The following is a 22962-nucleotide window of genomic DNA, read 5'->3' as shown; positions in this document are numbered from 1 at the left end:
AGGGGAAGAGCCCTTGTGGGGGAGTGGAATTTCAGTTACTAAAATTAGGAGCAGGGGAAGGAGGCGGAAAGAGCCAAATTATGTAACCTGGGTTGTCTGTTCTTGGGCAACCAGAGATCCACACCCGAGGCCATCAGTCCCCTCGGGCTTCTGAGTCCTGACTCTCCTCCTCTAGGGCTCCAGTTCTCAACTCCTCCAGACAGCTTCTGCTCCCATCCCAAACTTGGGCTCCATCTCTGGGCAGCCCAGTCTTGGCCTTCCAGATAAACATCCCTTTTTCGTGAGGTTGAGGAAAAGGTCCTGGCGGGTGGTGGGAAAGGGTCTAGGGTTTCTAAGGCGGGAGGGTGGGGGGAGCACCATCTCTTCCACTCTTCGAACTCAGTCCCCCCTTCAGCTCCCTTGAACTAGGGTAGGAAGTTGCAGGCTGCTCCGGACCCTACGCCACCGGCGGGATCCCACAGTACTGGCAGGACACAGCAGGAACTCAGGGGCAGGACTCAGGAGAATATGGGCGTGCGCCAGCACATGCGCAGTCCACACATGTCTGCATCAGAGAATGTTGTGAATCAGAACTTATTTTTCAGGTTTGTAATGGGATGCCGGTCTACACAGGAGAACTCCAGGTGTGGAAGCAGAGGGTGATGGGGGACGGGGAGGGGGTAGTCTCTGGAAGCATGGGCACACGAGGTGGGTGTGAGACCCTCAGAGAAGACAGAGAGCCAACAGGCCCCAGGTCTCCCAGGACCCGACAGATGTTCAGGGGGCAGGAGGAGGGAGGGCTGATGAGAAAGATCCTGTGAGAGGAAGCTGCCGTGATTCAGAGAAAAGACTGAGCTGTGAGCAACCCAAGCGTCCGGTTCCTCTCACAGGCTGGAGATTTCGGAAGTAGCATGCAAAGAGCTCAAGTTTGAAGTGTCGGGGGTGGAGTTGGGGTTAGGATCTTTAAGCTGGGGCTTGAGAAGTGAGCAACAGAAAACTCTGGTGTCCAAATTTGTTCCTTCACCTGGGAGATTTAGTCTGGTTTTTAAGCACATCATTGGCCCCTCTGTGAGAGTCACATAAAACCAAAGCAAAATAAGTCCCACTCTCTGGCCCCTCAGCCTCCCTCTTTTCAACGTCTCTCCCTTGTGTCTGGCCCCCAGCCCGGTTGGGGGTTCCCCTGAGATGAGGGCTGTTCACTTTCTCTGACCACACGGTTTCCGCTTCTGTGTCTCTTATTTCCTAAGCTGATAAAAATACTGAGCCCTAGAGGCCCTGGCTTCCTCTGACCCCTTGGGGCCAGGCAGCAGGCATCCTGTCTTCCACAGTTGGGGTGGGGAGGGGAAGCAGGGATCCCCAAGGGTGACTCAGTGCCTTCCATGCAACCCTGGGGCCATGGACATGTGCAGCCTTGCTCTAGAGCTGGAACGAGGAATTGCTTCTCAGTGGAGGATGCATTGGGGTGCAGTTAGAGACACGGGGTTGGGAATGAAACTGATGAAGAGAGTCCCTTGGGAGATTGGGGTTGGGGCAGGTCTGGTTAAGTCAGGAAAAGGGTGTGGGAGGGACTCTCTTCAGTGCAGTTCAGCTGAGCATCAAGTAGCCTAAAGATAAATGCAAACTCTGCTTCAAATTTGCCGTCCAGTAGGGGAGGCAGACCTAATCAACTGATTCAAGGCATGCTGAGTGAACTAGATAAGAGTAATGTACAGTGGATGTAGAAAGGGGGGTGGGGGGTGCGGTTTCCATCTGCAAGCACCCAGCAGGCTCTGAGGGAGGAGAGGGCATTTGATGAACAGGTGGGATTTCTGGGGTGGGGGTGAGTGGAAGGGCCCTGGAGAGGAGTGAAACAGCTTGCGCAGAGGCTGAGAGTCAGAAAACAGTGTATGTTCAGGAAAGGCAAGCATCCTGAGGAAGGTGGAGTGCAGGTGTGAGGGAGCATGTGTTAAGGAAAGGACAAAGAATGTCAAGGTAAGAGGTGTGGGCTTGGCAGGCAGTGCCACTGTGACAGCTGTAGAGAAGAGGGGGTACAGGGACTGCTTCAGGTGTACAGACAAGGAGTAAAGAAAACAGGTGCCTTGGACAGTGGGGGGACACATACTATGTGTTAACCATGTCACACCCTTTTCCCAACATCAGAATCCTGCCGGCAACTGTCCAGAAGGATCTCTGTCATACAGATGAGACTGAGGCTCATAAATGTACTGTAACTTACAGTCACACAGCTACAAAGTAGTGGAATTAGCATTAAACTCATTTTACCCCAAAGCCTGTGCACTCTCTACTTAGGTCCCAATAACTCCAAGTGGCATTAAAGGAAGGAACAAATTTTATAACTTTGATAGGGATAAGTCATTAGGATGTGCCAGCTGATTGGATGGTGGGAGTGAGAGAAGAGGAGTCCTAGATGGCTCCAAGTTTTGAGCCAAAGGCATAAGAAAGACCAGAATACCCTAAACCAAGGAGGTGTGTGGCCGAGGGGGAAATGAGTTGATTTCAGACAATCAAAATTTGTATTAAGTACCAGATAGGAGCAGAGTGCTCTGCTAGACAATGAATATAAATGAAATAAAGTCACTGCCCTCAAAGGGCTTGCAGTCTAATGAAATGATATACAAACAAGTGGGCTTCCCAGGTGTGCTCAGTGGTAAAGAATCCACCTGCCACTGCAGGAGAGCAAGAGACACAGGTTTGATCCCTGGGTCGAGAAGATCCCCTTGAGCAGGAGATGGTAACCTGCTTCAAGATTCTTGTGGAGAAAATTCCATGGAAGATGATCCTGGCAAGTTAACAGTCCATGGGGTGGTAGAGTCAGACATGGCTGAGCACACGTTTCACATTTAGGCTGCAATGAACCAAATGATCTAATAGGGGTGGAACAAGCTAACAGAAATCCTAGGGATTTCTCCAGGGTGCTCCCATGAACAAACAAGTACCAGCCACATGTGATGATGGGAGATGCCCCTGCTTAGAGTAATACAGTGCTCCAGAATGTTCTGCAGGGTTGGAGGTAACAACATGACACTCAGAAGCAGGTTTCCAGCAGGCGGGTCTGGAGCTCAAAGGTTGGAGCTGCTGGAGACACAGATTTGGGCATCCTTTTCGGAGTGGACAGGATCCCTCCAAGAGAGGGTGATCAGAAGAACCTTGAGGATGATCAAAGGGAGGGAACCCAATGAAGGAGAGAGGTCAAAGGGACAGAAAAGTAGGGCAAGAGAGGTGTGCCAAGCAGAGACCGGGCAGCCACATCTGATACTTCAAAGAAGTCTAGTAGGTGAGAGTTCAAAAGATCCTTTGGGTTCAGGACTAGACGATTACAAATTTTGAGAAAACAGTTTCCACTTATCGGAGGGGCAGAAATCACTTTACATGGGTTAAGGAATGAGTGGGAGGTGAGGAAAAGGAGGAGCTGAGTACAAAGTCATAGAATCACCGGTGAATACTGAAGGTAACCGAGAATCATCTCTCAACCCACAAATTTACAGTGAGGAAAATTTTACCAGTTCCCGAAAAAGTGGTTAGTTAGAGGGCTAGTTTCTTGAGACATCAAACAGAAAAGGAAGGTGAGAGATGGAATGGACATTTAAGGGAGAGAGAGAGTCCAGGAAAGGCTTTTTATTTTTGAGAAGTAAAGTTGAGATATAAAACGAAGGCGCATGGAAAGAGATACTGAAAACAAGGAAGAGGGGACAGGGTATGGTAAACATGGGGAAGTGAAATACAGAGTACAAAGAGTCTACCTTGGACAGGAGAAGAGTCCTCCTCTGAATCGAGAAGAAAAAGGAAACATGAAGGGAAAATAAGGTGATAAAGAGGTACTCCTTAGGTGACCTTAAAGTCAATAAAAAGATAATAGCATCTCTGAGAGTAAAGAGCTAGGGAGGTATGGAGATTTAGAACATGGAGGAGTAGATTTAGTACTCCTGCAGGAGTAGAACAAGGAAGCCAACAAACAAAGATTAGGGGACCCTAAGGTCTTCCTGAGGTTAGATGACCAGGATTAGTAATAGGCCTTTTCTGAGGATATGACTCTCCTGCAACGTTTGGCCATCCAGGAGAAGGACCCAAGAATGAGACCACCGAGTTTACCCAAATCAAGTTTTTCAAGATCTTATTGGTAGAATATCAGGTAGGGAAGGAAAGGGGGAGAAACACTGATCTAGATACACAAATTGTAAGATGTGTGGTAGAGATGGTGGCGGAGGAGATTGTGCAATGAAGACCAGAAGAACATGGAAGATGCAAAGGCGTGGATTTCAAGAGAGGAGGAGGTTATCAGTGGTGCTGAGGGGAGAGAGGAGATACCTCTCTGCCCCCTGCTCCTAGTGATGGGTGTGGAAGAAAGAGCAGCCTTCACCATAGACAGAATGAACGTTACTAGGGAAAAGCCAGGTTTAAATGTCCCAGAGGAAGATGCTTTCAAAAGTGAAATAGAGGATTTAAATATATGAGGAGTTCCATAAAATATTATGGAATGGGTTGTTACAAGCATCCTGTGTTGGATAGGGGATCGAATCCAGGGAGGTTAAATCCCAGTGAGAGTTCTAGAGAAAACTAAGTCTCGAGGGTTTTGCTTCTGGAAGAAAGAGGTTGCTGCTTCTGACATTTAGAATAGGAGATACTTCGCATTTATCATGAAGGAAAACATAAATACCTCGAAGGGATCTTAGCGGTGTAAGGTATTTCTTCCATCTCCATGGCTTTCTTTGTGCTGACAGTTCCCACCATTGACAATCTAGTTCTGACATTGCCTCTGAAATCTAGACTCACATATATTGATAGAATTGCCAAGTGACATTTCTTCAGTTCAATTCAGTTCAGTTGCTCAGTCGTGTCCAACTCTTTGCAACCCCATGAACCACAGCACGCCAGGCCTCCCTGTCCGTTGCCAACTCCCAAAGTCCTCCCAAACCCATGTCCATCAAGTCGGTGATGCCATCCAGCCATCTCATCCTCTGTCGTCCCCTTCTCCTCCTGCCCTCAATCTTTCCCAGCATCAGGGTCTTTTCCAATGAGTCAACTCTTCACATCAGGTAGCCAAAGTATTGGAGTTTCAGCTTCAACATCAGTCCTTCCGATGAACACCCAGGACTGATCTTTAGGATGGACTGGTTGGGTCTCCTTGCAGTCCAAGGGACTCTCAAGAGTCTTCTCCAACACCACAGTTCAAAAGCATCAATTCTTCTGCACTCAGCTTTCTTTATAGTCCAACTCTCACATCCATACATGACCACTGGAAAAACCATAGCCTTGACTAGACGGACCTTTGTTGGCAAAGTAATGTCTGCTTTTTAATATGCTGTCTAGGTTGGTCATAACTTTCCTTCCAAGGAGTAAGCGTCTTTTAATTTCATGGCTGCAGTCCCCATCTGCAGTGATTTTGGAGCCCAGAAAAATAGTCAGCCACTGTTTTCGCTGTTTCCCCATCTATCTGCCATGAAGTGATGGGACTGGATGCCATGATCTTAGTTTTCTGAATGTTGAGCTTTAAGCCAACTTTTTCACTCTCCTCTTTCACTTTCATCAAGAGGCTCTTTAGTTCTTCTTCACTTTCTGCCATAAGGGTGGTGTCACCTGCATATCTGAGGTTATTGATATTTCTCCTGGCAATCTTGGCAAGACTCAAATGTTATCCAAGACTTCGATATCTGGCCAATAGACTTAAATCCAAAATTGAACTTCTGGTTCTCCCATCCCATCAGAATCCTGCTTCTCTCTCAGTCTCCCCATCTTCCACCCTCCTCATCATCAATCCATCTTCTCGTCCTGTCAATTCTACCCCTGAAATGTATCTCAGTATGTCCCAAGTTTGTCTACTTCTGTCCCATCTTCATGGCGGCCACTATCTTCACCCAGGATTACTGCAGTTGCCTGCTACCTGGTGTCCCTGCTTGCAGTCTTACTCCCCACAGTCCAGTCTAAACACAGGAGCCACAGTGATCTTTTAAAAATGTGAATCCAATGACTTTTACCTCACACCCCCCTCTCTCCTCCCCCCACTCACCCACATACATGGACACACCCTGACACCCTCCAAAGCCTCCCGTGGTTGACGACAGTTCAGCTGCTTTACCTGTCTTTGCAGGGCCCTGCGTGCTCTGGTCCCTGCCACGCCCCTGTTCTCTGAGCTTATCCATCTCCCACTCTCTCTGCTTCAGCCTCACTGGCTTCCTTTCTGTTCCTCAGTGCCCCCAGCTCATTTCCATCTTCTGGCCTTTGCAGTAGCTGTTCCCTTTGCCTAGACTGCTTCTCCCCCAAACCTTCACTCAGCCACTCCTGTCATTTAGGTCTCAGCTTAAAATGCCATTTACTCAGAAAGGACTTTTCTGACCATGGTGTCTAAAGTAGATCCCTGCAGCTCTTAGCACATGTCCCTGTCTTATCTCCTCATAGTACTACTTACTGCTTTCTTCAGTGTATTTCCTTTCTGCCTTGCCTCACTAGAAGGGAAGCTCCCCGATGGCAGGTACGTTGTCTGACCTGTTTACCATTATATCCTTACTGCCTGAAACAGCGCCCAGCACACAGTAAACTCCCAATCGGTAGGTGTCCAGTATACTACTGGGGAAGAGCAGAGAAACAGCTCCAGAAAGAATGAAGAGATTGGGCTAAACCAGCAATGTCACTGTCTGGTGGTCAAAGTCAAGTCCAATGCTTTAAGTTCTCAATAAAGACTTGTTAAATGGAAGCATGAATGAATAACGGAGAAAAACAGGATAAAACTCAACTTTAGGTTTATGGCTCAGATTGAATTTACATTTCGAGTCAGGTTTAATTATAGGGTTAGGAATGGAGATAAGTTAATTTCAAGATGAGCTCTAGAAACAGGGCTAGGTTAGTTTAGTGCATAAGTTTATTTAGGGGGTTCATTATTGAGATGTGTTTAGATTTGAGGTTAGGGTTGATTTTGAGTTGCGATTTGGGTTGAGGTTAACTATGGGTTAGGATCAAAGTTGACGTTAAATCCCAGTTTAGGTTTTGAGGCAAAGTTCAGGTTTGAGGCTGGTATCATTTCAACCTCATTTGGAGGGCTGAGAGATTTCACTAGTTTTCTCCACAGAGACCACTGTAGAAACTGTACTTCCTTGGGTTTGGAGCACAAGACTCTAGTCATCACCCCTCCCACTCAGGGAAAGCCCCAAACCAACTGCTGGCCTCCTCAAGAAAGAAACTGAATTTCACACAACCTCCGAAACTAAGATTGAAACCAAGATTGGTCCATCTCAAGGAGCGTCCCTCAGCGCATCGCAAACGCCTGTGACACGGACCCAGTTCTCCCCCTTCCTTCCTCCTCATGTCTCCCTATCTCTTCTCCTCGCCTGCCCCTTTTCGCCCTTCCACGTCCCAGTTTTCCTCTCTGACCGAAGCTTCTCCACTTCTGTTTTTCACCATTAATTGCAACATCATTTTACACTTTATTAATAATATAGCTGAGGTCTCCCAAGTCCATCAGCTCCTACCATTGAAGAGACAGAAAAAGCAGGAAGGAAAAGGGACTCCAGAGAAAGAGGGGCACAGAGCAAAGGGAAGGAACAGAGACCAAGAGGGAGGCCAGCAGGGACACAAGACACAGTGAAGTTAAAAGAAATAAGGTGATGCCAATAGACACCAAGATACTTAAAAAGAGGCAACTGTGGGTTGCCTTCCACCATCCACTACCCTTCTTCCACCATCACACCTGGTAAGCCACCAAGACCTGTAGATTTTTGCCTAGAAACTCTCTCCTCTCCATTCTTCTGCCACTGCCTCAATTTATATGCTGCAGGCTCTTGTCACCTCCTTGCTGAGTTGCTGCAAAACCTTCCCAACTGGTCTTCTCACGTCTGGTTTCCCCTCCAGACCTCAGCTCCCATACCTCAATTCATTCTTCCTGTAGCTTCCAGACTCATGTTTTAAATATACCAATCTGGGTGGGTCCCTCTCTGACTTAAAAAATTTAATGGCTTCCCCTCAGAATGAAATCCAAACCAATTAGAGTGAAATCGTTTCTTGGCTCTAAACCCCTCAGGATGTGTTCTCAGCTTGCCTCCCTAACCTCATCTCTGTTCCTTCTATCTGTATTCACTTGCACATTTTAGCACACTTCATACTCTCTTTTACCTCCAGTCTTTGCACCTTCTGTTCCCTCTATCAAGAATGCCCTTCACCATCTTCTTTACCTTGATACTTGATGCCTGGATCACCTCTCCCCCAGGTCAAGTTTGATGGCTTTACTGTGGTCTGCCATAAGCACACTGTCAGAAAAATTTACCACACTTTATTATAATTATAACTAACCTGTGTCCCACACTGGTCTTTGAGCTCCCAGAGGTTAGGAGACTGTCTTCCACACGTGTTTCCTCAAATGCCTTGTGCAGATGCTTGATAAATGTTTGTGGAATAGAGAGAAAGCTGAAGAGATGGAATGAGGGAATTCCCTGGCAGTCCAGTGGTTAGGACTCTGCACTTTCACTCCCGTGGCCCAGATTAAATCCCTGGTCACGCATGGAATTAAGATCCTGCAAGCCACGAGGCACGACCCCCCCCCTCAAAAAAAAGAATGAAAAGAAATAATTAGAATAGACTAGGAAGGCATGAAAGCCAAAGTTGCAGGGCCTCAAGTAGGGGAGAAAAACAGGAGAACTAGCTCATACACACCCTGAATGTGACTTACTGCCACAAGACACCAAGACCCCTCAGGGACTTTCTGCCAGTGCAACAGAGGGAGGGCTTGAGTTTCCATTACCACCGTCCTTGGCCCCAGCCCCTCCAAAACCTTCCACATGAAAGCATAACAAGTCATAAGCGTAATAATAATATTTGAGGGGCCCAATTGTTTTCTCATTTTATGAAATGTGACTAAAATCATCTTTAGAAACGTTGCTGTTTTTTGGCCTGCAACCTACAAGCTAAGCGAAAACTCACTCGTGTTCAAGAATGTTCATATCATCATTTTTCATACTAGCCCAAAACTAGAAACAAACTGAATGCCCATCAACAAAAAAATGGATAAATAAATTCGAGTATATTCACATAGCATCACATCGCAATGAAATAAGAATAACCGTGTAGATGAATCTCACAAACATAACACAAGAGAAAGAAGCCAAACACAGATGAGTTGTCTGTGTGATTTATTTCTATGAAGTCCAAAAGTAGGAAGAACTGGGACTTCCCTGGTGGTCCAATGGCTAGGACTCCAAGATCCCAATTCACGGTGACTGACTTCAATTCCTGGTCAGGCAGCTGGATACCACATGCCACAACTAAAGGTTCCACATGCTGTAACTAGGACACATCACAGCTAAATAAATAGATAAACATTTTTTAAAAAATAGGAAGAACTAATCTGTAGTTGTAGAGGTCAAAAAGTGGTTGGTTATCTTTGGGAGGTTTGAACTGAGAGAGGGCATAAGAGAACCTTCTGGGGAAGGTTCTAAAAATATGTTGAACTGGATGGTGGCTGCATGGCTATAAACAGATGGAAAAGTTCATCAGGCTGTCCACTTAGGAGAAGTACACCTCACTGTACTTGAGTTCCAGATCCACAGAAATGGGAAATCCTTAATGATTTTACAACAGTGTACTGGGGCTTCCCTGGTGGCTCAGTGACAAAGAATCCACCTGCCAACATAGGAGACACAGGTTTGATTCCTGGTCCAGGAGAATCCCACATGCTATGGAGCAGCTAAGCCCATGCACTACAACTACTGAGCCTGTGCTTTAGAGCCTAGGGGTCACAACTACTGAAGCCCATGCGCCCTATAGCTGGGGCTTTGCAACAGAGAAGCCACCACAGTGAGAAGCCTGCGCACTGCGACTAGAGAATAGCTCCCGTTCACCGCAACTAGAAAAAAGTCCATACAGCAACAAAGACTCAGCACAGCCATAATGAAAGGAAGGAAGGAAGAAAATTATAAAAACAAAACGATGTATTGGCTTTACAAATGCAGCTTCAAGACAGGTCATTTTGCTGTCCCCACCCCATCCTAGAACACCACCCTTGAGCTCCACCTGTGTGGAATTCTGAAGCTGGCAGTGTAGAGACCTTGAGCAGTTGCCACACTCCTTGATGCTGGAATGTGTTTGTTTGGGGTTGTATAAATCTGATCTTCCGAGCCGACCTAAGGTTGGGATGAGGTGGAGGGCGTCCTTCAGTGAGATGAGACCTCATGATACGTGAGTTCATAGCCTCATCCCTGAGTGGGATTTTCCAAACCAAGACACTTCTGAGAGCAGAACGGAGCTCCATGAATGTTTCCACCAGGACAACAGGCATAAACCAGGATGTCCCAGGCGGGAGGGTATATAATGGAACTTCTTGATATGAAACCCGTCAGATGACCTGGAAAATACACAGACCGGGACAAGTTGACTTGAGTCTTTTGGGACAAAGACATGGGGTACGAGAGGAGGAAACACACATGTGGAGAAGGCGGTAATCAGCCAAGGGTGCAGAGGTGTTACACAAAATCACTCTTCAGGGAACCGGGCCTCCAGCCCACGCCCCAGCAGCTCCCCTTCTCCTCCTCTGAATTTACTGTCCCTTCTCTAGAACTCCTAAGCCTGACCCCACTCCCTGGCCCTCCCAGCCCACAGTTCCCCTGACCCCACTCCCTTTCCCAGAACTCAGTCGTCTGAGCCCCCAGCCTGCGGTTCTGTCCTAGGCCTCAGCCTTTCCTGCCTTCGACTGAAACAGCAGCATCTTCTAAGCCCTGGGGGCTTCCCCAGGCCCCAGCCCCGGCCTAGAACCCGCCCGCTGCCTGCCACGCTGCCACTGCCGCTTCCTCTATAAAGGGACCCAGGCGTCCGGGCCAAGGGGCCCCCGCACAGCAGGTGAGACTCTCCCAGCCCATCTCCTCGGGGCTGCCGGGGCGGTGGACTCCTTCCCCGGGGGCGTTCAGTCCCTCCTCTTACACCCCAGCCCCTCCTGCACCTCCAGCCAGGACCAGGGCCTTGGTGGGTTTGGTTTTGGTTGGTTCCCCTCTCTCTGACTCCATCTGTCAGTCTCTTTCTCTCTGTCTGTGTCTCACGTTCTGAGCCCTTTCTGTTCCCCTCCTATCTGTCTGTCTGTCTCTCTCTCTCCCCCTGCTCACCTCGGGGTTTCCCTGATTGCATCTTGTCCCCTTCTCTGTCTGTCGCCCCGTGTCTCTCCGGGTGGCTGTCTCTACCGGCAGGAGGCCCGTCTTCCTCATCGCGCCCCGCCCCGCTCACTGTCTCTCTCCCCGCAGGTTCTCCCCATGACACCACCTGGACGTCTCTACCTCCTGAGGGTGTGCAGCACCCCACCCCTCCTCCTCCTCCTGGGGCTGCTGCTGGCCCTGCCACCCGAGGCCCAGGTGAGGCAGCAGGACCAGGGGGCCCGTGGCGGGCAGCCCAACCCTGGGCCTTAAAGCCTGTCTGACTCTCTTCTCCCCTAGGGGCTCCCTGGCGTTGGCCTCACACCCTCAGCTGCACATGCCCACCAGCAACCCCCGAAGCCCTTCACCCGTGGCACCCTCAAACCCGCCGCTCACCTTGTTGGTAAACATCCACCCGCCCTCCCGACACGTAGCCCCCAGCCCTCCTCCTGCCCCTTTCAGAGACCCAATATCCACCCCCCCAGCTCACCCCACTCCCACTCCCTCTGTCCTCCCAGCCATCCCTGGGAACTCAGTCCAGCACCTGTTGCCTTGGAGACTGAGACCACTGACCCCCAAGTCCTTGAGCATCATCCCCTCTGGCTCTTCCCAGGAGACCCCAGCACCCAGGACTCGCTGCGCTGGAGAGCAAACACGGACCGCGCCTTCCTCCGCCACGGCTTCTCTCTGAGCAACAACTCCCTCCTGGTCCCCACCAGTGGCCTGTACTTCGTCTACTCCCAAGTGGTCTTCTCTGGGAAAGGCTGCTTCCCCACGGCCACCCCCACCCCTCTCTACCTGGCCCATGAGGTCCAGCTATTTTCCCCCCAGTACCCCTTCCACGTGCCTCTCCTCAGCGCTCAGAAGTCCGTATGCCCAGGGCCACAGGGACCGTGGGTGCGCTCGGTGTACCAGGGGGCTGTATTCCTGCTCACCCGGGGAGACCAGCTATCCACTCACACAGACGGCATCTCCCACCTGCTCCTCAGCCCCAGTAGTGTCTTCTTTGGAGCCTTCGCTCTGTAGAAACATCCAGAAAGAAACAAATAGGCTTCAAGGCCTTCTCCCCATTTTGTCTCCATTCTGACCACTTCAGGGGTCACCGCACCTCTCCTTTGACCATTCCAACAGTCTTGAGTCTTCCCCCGCCCCCAGTTCTCAGCACCTGGAGCTTCCAAAGAAGGAATTCTAGGCACACCAGGGGACCAGACCTCCCTGGACCACCCCAGATGCTCAGCTGAGAACTTCAAGCCTGCTTCGAAACGCCCGCCCAGATCCCTTCCTCGGCCCTGCCCATCTAGGGGGCCTCGTCCTGGACATGGAGAGGGGAGCTGACACATGAGGAAGCTTGGGTGGATGACTGAAGGCAGGGAGGGGGGGCTTATTTATGAAGGGGAAACAATTAAATTATTTATTTATGGAGCATGGAGAGAAGGGAATAATAGTGAGACATCAGAAGAAAGAGCTAATACACCCAAGAGATGACGAGTGAGAGGGCGTGGACACAAGGATGACCCAGTTAGAGAGAGAGAAAGCGTGGCTCTGAGGGACCAAGGGGTTCTGGAAGGAAGTGAAAAGCTCTTAAGAGCCAGCCGCTGCTTAACTGGACACCCCACAAAGAGATGTCTGACCCTCGATGAAGCCAAATAAACCTCTTTTCTCTGAAATGCTGTCTGCCTGTATCTGTCTGTTGCGGGGCAGGGAGAGAATTCCTCAGATGTCTCTGAGGAATGGAGGGAGGACAGGAATCAGAGAGGCCTGAGGGGCTCTGGGGAAACATGGTGGGCTCATGGGGTGGTGCAGCCAGCTTGCTGCAGGGGAACCAGAGGATAAGCTGAGAAGACAGGCAGGTCCAAGGTCTGGAGGAGCGGGGGTCAGGGCCCCCTGAGGAATGGGGGTTACAGGAGGCTCCTAAGGAGCACTGACAACACGAAAGAGTGTTCAGGATGATGGGGGAGGAGCATGGGGCCCCCCTGGAAGACATGGCCATGCCAGGGCCCCGAGAAATGGGACAACCTCAAAGGCTGGGGGCTGGAGAACACAGGAGGCATTTCAGGAGACCTGGTCACACACACGGGGGCTCTCAAGGGCAGTGCTGTCTCCAGGAAACTGGAGGGAGCAGGGATTCTTTGGGGATACATGGCCACACGCAGGGACTCTGAAGGGGGGTGCTTCGTGCAAAAGCTGGGGAGTCACATTCCCTTGGAAACCAAGACTGAAACCAGCCCCAGAGTTCCGGTGAGTCCCTGGTCAGAGTGAAAGGAGAAGCCCTGCTGTGCTGGAGTTCATGAATTCCCAGCATTACTTTCAGCCCCTGGGGCTGTCCCAGGCTTGGTCCTGCTATCCGCCCCCAGTTCTTGCAGAGCCTCAAGCTTCCCTTTCTCCAGCTCCTCTCACCCGCCAGGGTCCCAAACACACATCTCAGGACCCAACACAGCTTCCTCTGAGTTTTCTCTCCATGAAGGACTCAGCTTTGTAAAGCCCCTCCCATTTCTAATTCTACCCCTACCTGAGTGCCGTCTGGAAATCAGAAGGAACAGACCACAGAACTCACTCCCACCCCAAAGGGATGGAAACAGTGGGAGCTGGGGGGCAGAGGGGAAATGGGTCCAGCCCCCAGGGTCCCATATTCACAGTAGTAACTGGCCTGGCGAAGCCCACTCAGAATCTGAGCGGGGGAGTGTAGGAAGTATCCTTGATGCCTGGGTGTCCCCAACTTTCCAAACCCCCGCCCCCGCGATGGAGAAGAAACCGAGACAGAAGGTGCAGGGCCCGCTACCGCTTCCTCCAGATGAGCTCATGGGTTTCTCCACCAAGGAAGTTTTCCGCTGGTTGAATGAGAGCCTTTCCCCGCCCTCTTCTCACCCCAGAGCGTATAAATGCAGCTGTTTGCACACCCAGCCAACAGAACCTCCTAGAGCGGGGACACCAGGGGACCAGCCAGGAGAGAGACAAGCAGCTGCAGAGCCCCCTGGAGATAACCTCCCAGACCACACACCCCCGACAGACAGCCAGACAACTCGCTCTCTCTCACACACCCTGCCACAAGGCTCTCCTGTCTCCCATCTGGACTTGAACCCTTCTGAAAAAGATACCATGAGCAACAAAAGCATGATCCGGGACGTGGAGCTGGCGGAGGAGGCGCTCTCCAAGAAAGCAGGGGACCCCCAGCGCTCCAGAAGTTGCTTGTGCCTCAGCCTCTTCTCCTTCCTCCTGGTTGCAGGAGCCACCATGCTTTTCTGCCTGCTGCACTTCGGCGTAATCGGCCCCCAGAGGGAAGAGGTGAGTTTCTGGCCGGCCTTCGCTCATTCTCCCACCCAGAGAGAAATGCGAGAGAAAGAGGGCGAGAGATGGGGTGGGGAAAGAGGTGTGCTGATGGGGAAGGATGGGGAGGAAAATAGTGGAGAAAGATGGGGAGGCAGGAGGAGATGTGGAGAGAGATTGGGGGGGAAAGAGAGAAGGATGGAGAAATAAGACACCTGGCACATGGGGATGCCCTCTAAATATTTGTTGGACAAATGAGTAAGCAGAGATACAGACATAAAGAGAGATGTGTAGACAGATAAGGGGTGTGAATAGAAAGATGGAGACTCAAAACAAGTGATCTGGATGAAGATGGTGAGACAGAAAGAGATACAGACGATATGAAAGAGAGATAAGGAAAGATGAAGCTAAGCATGTCTGGCACGTGGAAGGAACTCAATGCAAGAGCTGTTAAATGGATGAATGAATGAAAAAAATGGATGAATGAAGAGAGAAGACAAGACCCATCAGGGCAGAGAGTACAAGCTAGAGAAGCAGCCAGCAGTTTCTCCTTCAGGGGTGACTTGCTCTAACACTCATCCTCCTTTTTCTCCCCAGCAGTCCTCAAATGGCCTCTCCCTCAACAGCCCTCTGGTTCAGACACTCAGTAAGTGTCTCCACAACCTCTCTTCTAATTCTGGACTTGGGGGTGGTGGTGGTGGTGGCAGGTGGGTTTTAGTCCTGGGATGGAAGCAGTAGGGGAAATTTAGGGTTTGGGATCAGGGGGAGAAGGAATGGAGGTCAAAGTATGGGATATTTTCTGGGAAGTTTAAGGGTCTCACCTTTTCCTTTCCTCTTTCCTCCTCAGGGTCATCTTCTCAAGCCTCAAGTAACAAGCCGGTAGCCCACGTTGTAGGTAAGAGTTCTGAGGATGTATCTGGGGCGTGAAGAAACAGACAGACAGGGAGGGGTAGGATTTGGGGGCTGAATCCAGACTGAGGGCAGACAGAGACAGTGTGAGAAGGATTCATGAGCTCAAGGGGAGGGCGGAGGATACTTAGAACTTGAGGGGGATACTCGGAACCTCATGGCCAGATGGGATGTGGGAACACAGAGGGGACAGGAACCGGATGTGGGGGGTGGGCAGAACTTGAGGGCCAGGATGTGGAGAGTAGAACTGACAGGGTCACACTGACTTACCCCTCCCTGTTCTTCTCCCTCCCTCCAGCCAACATCAGCGTTCAGGGGCAGCTCCTGTGGTCAGACTCATATGCCAATGCCCTCAAGGCCAACGGTGTGAAGCTTGAAGACAACCAGCTGGTTGTGCCTACTGATGGGCTTTACCTCATCTACTCCCAGGTCCTCTTCAGAGGCCAAAGCTGCCCTTCCACCCCCTTGTTCCTCACCCACACCATCAGCCGCATTGCAGTCTCCTACCAGACCAAGGTCAACATCCTCTCTGCCATCAAGACCCCTTGCCAGAGGGAGACCCCAGAGGGGGCTGAGGCCAAGCCCTGGTACGAACCCATCTACCAGGGAGGGGTCTTCCAGCTGGAGAAAGGAGATCGCCTCAGTGCTGAGATCAACCTGCTGGACTACCTGGACTATGCTGAGTCTGGACAGGTCTACTTTGGGATCATCGCCCTGTGAGGGTGCAGGACATCCATCCTCTCCCACTTCAGTTACCTTATTATTTAATCCTTCAGACCCTTCTCATCCCCTTCTGGTTTAGAAAGGGAATTAGGGGCTCAGGGCTGGGCTCCAAGCTTACAACTTTAAACAACAGCTGCACTTAGAAATTAGGGATGTAGGGAAGTGAGGCCTGGACAACGGGGCACCAACCACCATCAAGGACTGGAACTGGAACTTCCAGAACTCCCTAGGGTCCACAAGTTTGGGTTCCTGGATGCAACCTGGGACACCCAGAATGTGGTGGCCAGGGCTCTGACTGGAACACTTCACAACATTCCTTGAGAAGATCTCACCTAGAACTTGACATGAGTGGACTTCAACTCTCCCTTCCTGCCAGTGTTTCCAGACTCCCCTGAGGTGGGAAGCCCAGCCCCAACCCCACTGGGCCAACTTCCTCTGTTTATGTTTGCACTTGTGATTATTTATTATTTATTTATTATTTATTTATTTACTAATGAATGTATTTATTCAGGAGGTCAAAGTGTCCTGGGAGACATAAACTAAGGGCTGCCTTGGCTCAGATGTGTTTTCTGTGAAAACGGAGCTGAACTGCAGGTTGCTCCCACCATGCCTCCTGGCCTTTGTGCCTCCTTTTGCTTATGTTTTTTAAAAGATATTTATCTGATCGAGTTGTCTAAATGATGCTGATTTGGTGACTGATTTGTCGCTACATCACTGAACCTCCACTCCCCAGGGGAGTCATGCCTGTAACCGCCCTACTGGTCAGTGGCGAGAAATAAAGTGTTCTGAGAAAAGAAACATGCCTCTATCTGGAAATTAATTCTGCATGGGCCTCTCCTTGGGGGTGTGAGGCTGCTAACCGAAGTTCTTCTCCACAGGGCTTAAGATCCCTGGACCTCACTCCTTGGACTTCTGGGGCTCAAGAGAGCCTACCTAAGACAAAGCCCAGCTGAATATGCCCCTACCCCAAGAAAGGAACTTGAACTCAATTACCTCTCCCTCAGGGCATGGGAATTTCCAACTCTGGGAATTCCTATCCAGGCGGGGCAAATCCTGCTCAGGTGCGATTTCCGGCTGCTGTGGCCTGAGAGAAAGAGCTGAGGAGCGGCCAAATTCTCAGGTACCTGAATCACAGCCAAGGGACTTTCAGACAGTTGGGCAACTGGGCTCTTCAATCACCTGCTCCCGGCCCTCCCCCAGCCAATCCAGTCCTAACTGCAACTGAATCGGACCCGGTCTACCAAAGGTTCAGTATCAGTCACCTAACCTCATCTATCAAAGAGAAGTAGGTACCCCCAACACACGTGCAGCCACATGAGAAACATGAACGAAAGACCTAAACTACACCAGAGCACCTCACGGAGGGCTCTGTGCATTCTGGCTTTCTCCCTTTTTCCAGGCCCCAATCTTCTACCCGCTTCCATCTCTCAGTGGATGGAAGTGAAACGGAGGAAGAAAATTAAAAAAACAAAACACAAAGAAAGAAAGAAAAAAACAAAGAAAAAGATGTAGGTGAAGGACCACCCTGCCCCCCCACCGCCAGCTTGGTCTCCCTGATTTTTGGTGAATGATGAGAGGGACGTGAGGTGGGTGAAGTGGAAACAGAAATGCATTCTGCCCCTCCAGGAAGCCTCTTCCGGACACCAAGTCAAAGACAAATATGGAGTCAGAAATAAAGACTCCGAGAGTGGGACCCCTTGCTGGGCTTTCCTTCTTGCTAGGGTTGCCAGGCAGGGGGGAAAAGCCATGCGGTGTGCCACAGAGGTGGGGTGACCCACTGGGGTAACCTAGATAGAGCCTTGGCTCCTCCTCCATCTCCTCCAGTCCCAGGCTGAAAGTCAGTCATGGAGTGAGGGGGCTGCTGTTTCTCACCCTGAGGCCCCCACGCTTGCCCACTTATGGAAAAGGGACCTGAAATGTGAATGAGTGGTGAGGACCTGCCATCCCTCCCTGGACAGGGCCGGGTGACATCAGCTTTTCCTTCTCCCCCTCCTCTCCAGGTTCTCCCTGGTGTCCTCAGGCACCAACCCACCCCCACCCCCCGACCCCGCATCTCCCTTTCTCAATCACCCTCCCAACTCTCTCCTTCAGCCTCCTCTCTTTACCCCACCCTTCACCACCACCACCCCTCGCCCCCACTCCCCCACCCCACCCCCCAGCTGCAGCTCTTGACTGTGGCTAAGCGGGCAGCTAGCAGAGAAGTGCTGGTCTGCTCAGTGCTTCACTATCAGCCCTTTTCAGGTTTACTCTGCTGACTGGGCCACTCTGAGTGGTGCTTGCCTTCCCCTGTAATGATCTCACCACTATTGGGATGGACCCAAGGGAGAAGAGTGCAGTGCTGAGTCTGGGGGGACCGTGTGGCCTTGAGAATCAGGGTGCTGGGAGATGCTTTGACGTTTGTGGAGGGCCCTTTCCTTCTTACCCTCCAAATGGGCTAATGTCAGGGAAAAGTCATTCAGAGGCAAGGGTGGGTGGGACCCACAGATCCCCCACCCCAGGGAACAGAGGCCATGCCAAGCGCTATGAATTGTTTCAAGCAACCAGAAAAATACAGAGAATATTTAACCCACACTTGTGTACCTACCCTGAATGAAGACACCTTAGCATCTCTGCATCTGTATCGGCAGCATTCAAGTTTACATTTTTTATTTTCATCGGGCTCAAAAATCAGTTTCCAAACAGTCATCTACATTTTTCCCACAGCCATGGGGTCCCTGGTGTCTGGGTCCCCAGTAACTGGGCTGATTCATTCACATACTCTCATCAGGCAGTATTTGTTTTTAGGGATGCGGGTAGCTCTCACCCCACCATCACCGCCCCGAAGAAGGTCTTTCCCCTCCTGTAGTCCACCATGTCGGGGTGACTGATATTGACGTACACCCTCTCGCCCCTCCGGAGCTGCACCAGGCCACCGAACCCCACGCTCGTGTACCAGAGGGGCCCATATTCGTGCCTCCTGGCGGGGTCCGAGACAGGTGTCACGGTCTCTGCGCCCTCCAGCAGCAGCTCGGGGGTCCCCGATCCATAGGCACCCCCTGCCCGGTACAGCCGGCTGAGCAGCGTGACCGAGCGGTCCAGGGGGTCCACGCCGGGAGGGGGCGCCCGGCCCCGGTAGCCGACGTGACAGTAAAGGTAATAGAGGCCGTCCTGCGGGAGCGCCAGCCCTTCTGCGCCGGAGAACTGCGTCCCGCTCCTCAGAAAAGCCTCTTCTTTCTTCGCCTCCCAGCCTAGCCCCTGCCCCGTGGTCCAAGCGCCTGCAGAGAAACGGGCCGTCGGCTCTTTCGGAAATCAGATCCTGAAAGGAGTGATCCAGGCCGGGGGCTTCTGGGTGGGTGGGCATGAGGGACACTGGGGGCTTTTAACCCCCTGCAGGAGCCCGGCTGGGTCGGGGAGCGGGGTGATGGCGCTCCCCTGCAATGAGTACGAATTGGGACTGAGGGCACCTGGGTGTGAGGTGCGGAGTGCTGAGGTGGGCAGATCCAGGCCGGGTTTTCCCTCCTCCCGGGAGTGGGGCGGGGAAGCAAGAGGCTAGAATGCTGGTGGAGCGGAAGGGTGGGCATGATAGCTGCCATAAAGTGGGTGGGCAAGGGAGCACCGCAGTGACAGAGCAAAGGGACTCTAACCGTGGATGAACAGAACTGGCACCCCTGGACGCTTCAGGTCCGTGAGGTCCTTACCAATGAGATGGGATCCTTATCAATGAGATGGGATCCTTACCAATGAGATGGGCAGCCGGGAGCCTAGGGCTGGGATCAGTTTCTGAGTCCTCCTCGGGCAGCTCCCCGGACTCTGGAAGGAGTAGGAAGAGTCCTCGGTTAGGGGCAGGGTGGCCACCCACGAATGGTCACCCCCAGAGGACAAGGTGCCAGGGCCCAGGGATGGGGCATCTGGATTCCTGGAGGAAGAGAGTATCTGGGGATGCAGATGGCTGGGAGCTGGGAGTCCCTGAGGGGCAGAGCCAGGGGAGGGAGGGTAAAATGGTGGGCTCTTACCAAATCGCTGATGGGCAGGTGCCTGGGAGCCTGGGTCAGCTGTCCCTGTTACCTGAGTGGGTGGGGTCACAGCGCCCAGAGTTCCCTCTTAACTGATGCCGACCACCAGCCCTCCCATTCCCAGCATAGATCCAAGCTCCAGACTTGGGGTTTCTCCCACCAGCCCCAGCCTCCACACACACCTCCCTGGAATGGAGAGCAAGCGAAGTGGCTATACTTGAGCCGAGAGACAGAGGCCCTAGTATGTCTTGGGAGGAGAAGAGACATACAGACGACCAGGAAGGGGCTTGGTGACATCAGGACACAACAGCATCACACAAACATGAAAAGATGACCAGCAAAGAGACAGACAAGACATCCCCACACTGGGGGCAGCCAAACCAGCTGAGCAGGATGACGCAAGGGGCATAGCCAGGGGTGAGTGAGCATTGGCAATAGCCGGCCCATGGAGGGTTTGTTGTAGCCACTCACCAGTCCTCCCTGCTCCTGAGGCACCAAGACTAGCACAGCCAGAACAGTGATGGGCACGGCCAGCAGGAGGGTCACCAGGGAAGTGACTCCTGCCACAGCCAGCAGCAGGCATCCTTTCCGCTGGGGCCTCCTACCCCGGCCCTCCAGCCCCCGTTCCCCCATGGAGACTGAGCTAGGGCCAGGGCAGGGGGGCTTTCATACCTCAGGGGTGGGGCCACCCTCTCCCCAAAGACCCATACACCTGGCTGGGACTTTCCGCACACCCCTTCTCCCCTCACCCTGCTTCCTGTTTACCCAGAGCTAGGGTGAGGCAGCTGGATGCCTGGGTTCTCTGAACTGGGGAAGGAGTCGGAGGTGAAGAGACAGGCTTTCAGGGTAGAGCCGGAGGGGGTCTGAGAGATCTTCTGACTCAGTGGGAAGGAAAACTGACTGTGGCCCTGGGAGGGAAGCCAGCTTGCCGTAAGTTGGGCAGCTACAGGGAGAACATGCAGATTTCTCCAGATTGCCAGTGGGATCTGCAATCTTCTGTACCCCAGAGGTGGGTGCTGAGGGGAAGGCTGCATCCACACCCCTGAGACCAAGGGTTGGAACAGGAGAACGAGAACTGGAGTCTTCAGGGATGGGTGTTTGGGTCCCTAAGAAGAACTTGTCCACATGCTGGACTGACCTCCTCTTCCCATTCCCTTGCTCCCTCCAACTCCCCAGACCTGGGTGAGAAAGACAGATTTAAGCCAGTCCATGGTAATAGCAGCTGAAGAGGTCCTCAGCCTCACCACTGACTCTTAACTCACTGATGAGGGATGGAAATAGAGCATCACTTTTCTTGTTACTCAGAGTGTAGACAGGAGTGTGATGAGCACCCACCCACAAAGAGCTGTGCAGTCTAGAATGAGCCCCATGCTGACTAAGTGTTAAGTGAAGAAAGGACAGAAAAATGAATGAGTAAGCAAAAGAAAACAGTAAGGACAAAATGAATGGTATAGGAGGCAGATGAAGGGAAGAAAGACCAGGTCAAGGGAGCTGGAAGTGGTCCCAGATCATTTCCCTTTCTTGATATCTCTGTGGGTTCAATTCAGTTCAGTTCAGTTCAGTTACTCAGTCATGTCCTACTCACAACCCCATGGACTGCAGCACGCCAGGCTTTCCTGTCCATCACCAACTTCTGGAGCTTGCTCAAACTCATGCTCATTGAGTCGGTGATGCCATCCAACCATCTCATCCTCTGTCGTCTCCTTCTCCTTCTGCCTTCAATCTTTCCCAGCATTAGGGTCTTTTCCAATGAGTCAGTTCTTCACATCAGGTGGCCAAATTACTGGAGTTTCAGCTTCAGCATCAGTCCTTCCAATGAATATTCAGGACTGATTTCCTTTAGGATTGACTGGTTTGATCTCCTTGCAGTCCAAAGGGCTCTCAAGAGTCTTCTCCAACACCACAGTTCAAAAGCATCAATCCTTTGGCACTCAGCTTTTTTTATGGTCCAACAATCACATCCATACATGACTACTGGAAAAACCATAGCTTTGCCAAGCAGACCTTTGTCGGCAAAGGTCCTCTGTGTGTTCAGATAATAATAATAACATAGCTAATATATATATATATATACACACACATATATAGCATTTGGCGTGTGCCTGCCACTGATCTACACACTGTATATATAATAATGCTGTTTTGGGGGGAGCCACAATGCACAACATGCATGATCCTAGTTCCCCGACCAGAGATGAAACCCATGCGCCCTGCAGTGGAAGCACGAATTCTTAACCACTGGACTGCTAGGCAAGTCCTATATAATAATGCTTTTAATCCTGATAAAAACTCTAAGAGGAAACTGAGGCACAGAGAGGTTAAAGAACTTCTATAAGGTCACACAGGAGTGGCAGAGTCAGGATTTGAACCCAGGCAGTCTGGCTCTATACCCTTAACCACAAGACAGTTTAAAAACTGAGTGCTGACTTCAGATTTGTCCATTTCAGGGTATGTAAATCTTGCCTTCCTCACCAACCCCCTAAAAAAGAAATGGGGAAACAAATACTGAACTTGAGTCAATGATAAGCATGGTAAAGTGTTTAGAGGTAAAATGTACTGATGTCTGCAACTTTGAAAACATCAAAATTTGAGATGGATTGATAGATAACATGATAGAGCAAATATATGAAAGAATATTAATTGTAGAATTAGATGGTAGGAATAGGTTCATTGTATAATTCCTTCAAATTTTTTCTGTTTGAACATTTTAATAATAAAACATTAAAAAAAAATATTGTCCTACTGTCCTGCATGGGGAACACTGTGGATGGGGGAAGGGAAAGAAGTAGCAGAAGGTTTCTGAATTTGGAGAAGGAAATGCAAATGCTTATGGGCCCAGGCACCAGATCTTCTCTCCAGTCCTTGTTTCCACGTGAGCTCCCCAGTCTTCACCTTCGTCAAGGACTAGGTGTGCCATCCTCCAGCATCTATCTCCCTCTCCTTCATCCAGGTCTCTGTCCAGAAGGCCTTTGACTACTGCCCTTACTTACTTTTGT

At 51.1% G+C, this 22962-nt stretch overlaps 3 protein-coding genes and 1 long non-coding RNA gene across 7 annotated transcripts; 2 read left to right on the top strand and 2 right to left on the bottom strand.

Annotated features, from left to right (window-relative positions):
- Window positions 1-9075: 9075 nt before the first annotated feature.
- Window positions 9076-11151, bottom strand: LOC145518386 (uncharacterized). The gene is made up of 2 exons (XR_014062847.1): window positions 11055-11151; window positions 9076-10303 (listed from the first exon to the last, which is right to left on the bottom strand). It is a non-coding gene; the product is annotated as an uncharacterized LOC145518386 (long non-coding RNA).
- LTA (lymphotoxin alpha) lies at window positions 10735-12745 on the top strand. The gene is made up of 4 exons (XM_081522784.1): window positions 10735-10794; window positions 11190-11297; window positions 11379-11481; window positions 11692-12745. Exons 2-4 carry the CDS (start codon window positions 11199-11201, stop codon window positions 12102-12104), a joined length of 615 nt encoding a protein of 204 aa, XP_081378910.1. The 5' UTR covers window positions 10735-10794; window positions 11190-11198; the 3' UTR covers window positions 12105-12745.
- A 1429-nt stretch (window positions 12746-14174) lies between these two features.
- Window positions 14175-15971, top strand: TNF (tumor necrosis factor). Of its 2 annotated transcripts, none has more exons than XM_081522774.1 (4): window positions 14175-14360; window positions 14943-14988; window positions 15190-15237; window positions 15550-15971. In XM_081522774.1, the coding sequence occupies exons 1-4, from the start codon at window positions 14175-14177 to the stop codon at window positions 15969-15971; spliced, it is 702 nt and encodes a 233-aa protein (XP_081378900.1). The 2 variants fall into 2 exon arrangements, with proteins under 2 accessions (XP_081378900.1, XP_081378899.1); XM_081522773.1 differs by having other exon boundaries at window positions 14940-14988.
- A 2619-nt stretch (window positions 15972-18590) lies between these two features.
- LTB (lymphotoxin beta) lies at window positions 18591-20606 on the bottom strand. Of its 3 annotated transcripts, XM_081522767.1 has the most exons (4): window positions 20438-20606; window positions 19967-20018; window positions 19692-19763; window positions 18591-19228 (listed from the first exon to the last, which is right to left on the bottom strand). In XM_081522767.1, the coding sequence occupies exons 1-4, from the start codon at window positions 20597-20599 to the stop codon at window positions 18774-18776; spliced, it is 741 nt and encodes a 246-aa protein (XP_081378893.1). In that variant the 5' UTR covers window positions 20600-20606; the 3' UTR covers window positions 18591-18773. The 3 variants fall into 3 exon arrangements, with proteins under 3 accessions (XP_081378893.1, XP_081378892.1, XP_081378894.1); XM_081522766.1 differs by lacking the exon at window positions 19967-20018 and having other exon boundaries at window positions 18591-19269; XM_081522768.1 differs by lacking the exon at window positions 19967-20018.
- Between the last annotated feature and the right edge of the window lie 2356 nt (window positions 20607-22962).

Source organism: Giraffa tippelskirchi, chromosome 8 (genome assembly GCF_054371585.1).
Source record: "Giraffa tippelskirchi isolate mGirTip1 chromosome 8, T2T-mGirTip1v1.2.pri, whole genome shotgun sequence".
Taxonomy (NCBI): Eukaryota; Metazoa; Chordata; class Mammalia; order Artiodactyla; family Giraffidae; genus Giraffa; species Giraffa tippelskirchi.
The sequence above is the reverse complement of the archived record's forward strand: the minus strand, read 5'-3'. Positions and strand labels throughout refer to the sequence as shown.

Bases quoted from the DNA above. Each gene is read 5' to 3' on its own strand.
- LTA (XM_081522784.1), top strand. From the start codon at position 11,199: ATGACACCACCTGGACGTCTCTACCTCCTGAGGGTGTGCAGCACCCCA. The intron at 11,298-11,378 runs GTGAGGCAGCAG...CTTCTCCCCTAG, and splicing joins CCCTGCCACCCGAGGCCCAG to GGGCTCCCTGGCGTTGGCCT. The intron at 11,482-11,691 runs GTAAACATCCAC...GGCTCTTCCCAG, and splicing joins ACCCGCCGCTCACCTTGTTG to GAGACCCCAGCACCCAGGAC.
- TNF (XM_081522773.1), top strand. From the start codon at position 14,175: ATGAGCAACAAAAGCATGATCCGGGACGTGGAGCTGGCGGAGGAGGCG. The intron at 14,361-14,939 runs GTGAGTTTCTGG...TTTTCTCCCCAG, and splicing joins TCGGCCCCCAGAGGGAAGAG to CAGTCCTCAAATGGCCTCTC. The intron at 14,989-15,189 runs GTAAGTGTCTCC...TTTCCTCCTCAG, and splicing joins CCCTCTGGTTCAGACACTCA to GGTCATCTTCTCAAGCCTCA.
- LTB (XM_081522766.1), bottom strand. From the start codon at position 20,599: ATGGGGGAACGGGGGCTGGAGGGCCGGGGTAGGAGGCCCCAGCGGAAA. The intron at 19,764-20,437 runs GTGAGTGGCTAC...TACTCCTTCCAG, and splicing joins CTCAGGAGCAGGGAGGACTG to AGTCCGGGGAGCTGCCCGAG. The intron at 19,270-19,691 runs GTAAGGATCCCA...CACTCCTTTCAG, and splicing joins CCCGGCTGCCCATCTCATTG to GATCTGATTTCCGAAAGAGC.